This window comes from Pteropus medius, unplaced genomic scaffold, assembly GCF_902729225.1.
Source record: "Pteropus medius unplaced genomic scaffold, Ma_sr-lr_union100, whole genome shotgun sequence".
In the NCBI taxonomy this organism is placed as follows: Eukaryota; Metazoa; Chordata; class Mammalia; order Chiroptera; family Pteropodidae; genus Pteropus; species Pteropus medius.
In genome coordinates, this window is record NW_024341894.1 from 5,697,770 (window position 1) to 5,700,939 (window position 3,170).

Below are 3,170 nucleotides of genomic sequence, written 5' to 3' on the forward strand. Positions count from 1 at the left end.
GAACCAGCAAATACTTCATTGGAGACACACCAGACTCCACCTGCATCCACTCAGGATGGCAGCCCCAGTCCCAGCCCCAGCGGTCCTGCAATGCCCCTCCCAGCAAAGCGCAGCACACATCCTGCCTCAGGAAGGAGGCCTGAGGCCAGAGTCGCTGAGCACCCGGGGAGATCTGGAGACTCAGTTGCACCAAGATGGACTCCATTTCCTCAGGAATGAGGCCTTGTCCTGGGAGGGCTTTGTCTGCCAGGAAGAATCCATGTCCTCAGGAGGGCTCCATATCCCTGGGAAGGGCTCCTCGCCCCCAGGAGGGACTCCTTGGTCCTGAGGGGGCTCTGTGGCCCTGCACCGGCTCCAGTCCTTAAGAAGGACTCCATGGATGCAGGAGGACTCCAGGCCCTCAGGAAGTATGCCAGGTCCCTGGAAGAGTTTCATGTCCTTAAGAAAGACTCCACGTCCTTAAGGAATACAACTTGTCTCTCATCCCTGAAAGGGTTCCACACTCCCAGGAAGAACCCCGGCAAGGGCTCTCTGCCCCTGGGAAGGGTTTGTGTTTGCCAAGGGCCAGGCCCAAAGCCCCTCTCAGCTGGCACAGATGCTGCTGACAGTGGCCCCTCCAGGGCCCACAAGGCCCAGCTCTTCCTGCTCATTGATGCACAGCTGGTAACCGCAGCCCCGGGCCCGGGCTCCAGACGGGACCCGGTGGTCAGTCTTGGCACGGGGGGGCAGCAAGAACCCCACACTGCCAGCAATAAGCATATGCCAAATGCTGTGAATGTAGAAGTAGTTGTCTCGGGTCTCCACAAAAGCATACAGTAGGATGGCACTGCCTGCAATAAGGCTGCCCGGGCACAAGTAGAAAACCCAGCGGCGCCACGTGGGTGGGTAGCAGTGCCTGCGGCGGACGCTGCGTACTGTCTGCGGGAGGCAGAGAAGGAGGGCTCAGGAACGTGAGGCCCTGGAACCCAAGCCAGAGCTGGTCACTCTCAGGCTTCTGTGGAGCCCTGATTGTGACCTGAAGGCACCTGCCAAGACTAGAACCGGCACTGAGAGAAGCCGTGATGAGGACAGGCTCCAAGCCCATCTTAAGTTGGGGACCAGATACCCAGGGCCTTGCACCCAAGTCCTGCTGGGACACCCCCCACACACAGCCCTCCCCACCCTTACCCAGGCTGTGGCCAAGATCCCCAGGGCGAAGAGACTGGGTCCAAGCAGGTTCCAGAGTCCATGCCGGTCAAGCTGCAGAGCCATGGACAGCAGCATAGCCCCCAACAAATACAGCACCTAGAGAAAGAGGACTCCAGGGGCTGGGCCAGGATGAAGAGAGGCACTTGGCAATGCCCACAAGGAGAGGCTGGCAGTGACTTTCAAGTAGACTTTAGCTATGGTTGTCCCCCAGGGCCCACTCCGGACTGACCTGCTTGACCACAGGCTGTAAACGAGCCATGGCAATGACAGTCACCCACACAGACATGAAGGAGCCCAGGAAATCACAGAACTGCAGCACATCGTAGTCCATGATGCAGAAAACCACAATGCCTGGCTGGTCACAGGCATGATAGAACTGGAGGAAGAAATGACAGGCAATGAGAAAACTGGGGGCAGAGGTTCAGGTCTACAAAACTGAAGAGAGAGGCCACAGGAAGGTGTGTTGCCATCAGAGTAGCAGAGGTCAGAGGCTACACGGAATTGGGAAATGCCTAACTCCCTACTCCTGAGAAGAATTGGGCAGGGAGGCCCGGCCTGCCTCATGAGCCATGTGTACCTGGCAGTCCTGACCCTCATCCTCACCTTCCTCCTCTTCTTCCTTCTGGAATGTGCTGTGCTGAGCAGGGACAGGGAGGTTCAGGTCTTCCAGGTTAAGGGCCAAACATTCTCTACCTTCTTGTGCTCGCTGGGGAGCCCATCTATAATCCTCATCCATGGCCAAAGTTCCAGGGCTAGACTCTGGCCTCTTGGCTAACGGATGATGATAATAAAAGTACCTATCCATTATCATAGTGCTATTGTGAGGATTCCATTAGCAGTGTCTGACATACAGTACGTATTCAGTAGATCAGCGGTCCCCAACCTTTTTGACACCAGACACCAGTGCTCCTATAAGAATCTAATGCCTGGGGATCTGAGGTGGAGCTGAGAAAATGATGCTAGTGCTGAGGAGCGGCTGCCAATACAGTGCAGCTTCGCTCACTTGCTCACCAGCCACTCACCTCCCGCTGTGCAGCCCGGCTTCCTAACAGGCCATGGACAGGTACTGGTCCATGCCCTGAGGATCTGACACCCATGCAGTAGATGTCATTTTGCTGTTATCATTATTTGAACTGATACAAAAGCAAGTGCTGGGTTTAGGGCTTGTTTTTGTCTGCCTTTTTTTTTTTTTCTCTAACATGTTATCATCGTATATAACACATTTTACATTTTAAATTTTTACATATTTACATTCTATATTTTTAACTCCTGAAGAACAAACCTACTGTCTGCTCCTATGTTCTGGATAGGAATCAATGCCCTATTCCCAGATGGAGACTGTCCTGGATTTGTCCTGGAAGAAGACTGTCATCTACTGTCCTGGTACTATGACTTACAATATGAACAATGTGTCCTTGAATGGAGACTGCTGAGGCATGGAATAAGTCTAAACTAAGTAAAGAATGGGAAAGGAGGGAACCTGCCTGGGGTAAATGGAAGGCCAGCAGCTCTACATTTTAGCCCATGTGGAAAAAAACAGGAGTTAGAGCAGGACCTTACATAACACCTCAGAACCAGTATCTTTTCCTTGATCTTTTGCTTATTGCCTTCTTTAAGAAAGTGGAAGCTCCGTATGTGGTGCCAGGTACTTTAGGCTCCCTTAGTGTTCCAGATGAAGGTCTTTTTTTTTTCAAGTTGATAGGCCATTGTATCCAGAAAATGAGGAGCTACCTAAGACTAAACACTCTGGAGCCATTGCCCAGGATGCTTGTGTGATGTGCTGGAGAAAAGATACACCCTCCCCACATGCCCCAGGCTCCTGACACACTTAGGTACTCTTCCAAATTGTGAATCGCATTAGATCTGCATGCAGCCGAGAGTGGGCTGGTGGAACAGCTGTTGCCAGAAGATTTGGTGAGCAACAGTATAAGAGCATCTGGCAATAAAGAAGAGAAACAGTGTCTAATATAAAAATACAATGA

General features: G+C 52.3%; 1 protein-coding gene across 1 annotated transcript in view; it reads right to left on the reverse strand.

Moving 5' to 3' along the window:
- TMEM8B (transmembrane protein 8B) overlaps window positions 1-3,170 on the reverse strand; it is a 9,703-nt gene continuing 6,533 nt past the window's right edge. The window contains 3 exon segments of the mRNA XM_039856950.1: window positions 1-918; window positions 1,168-1,284; window positions 1,418-1,564. Of these exon segments, the coding sequence (XP_039712884.1) occupies window positions 583-918; window positions 1,168-1,284; window positions 1,418-1,564 (600 nt within the window). The 3' untranslated portion in view covers window positions 1-582.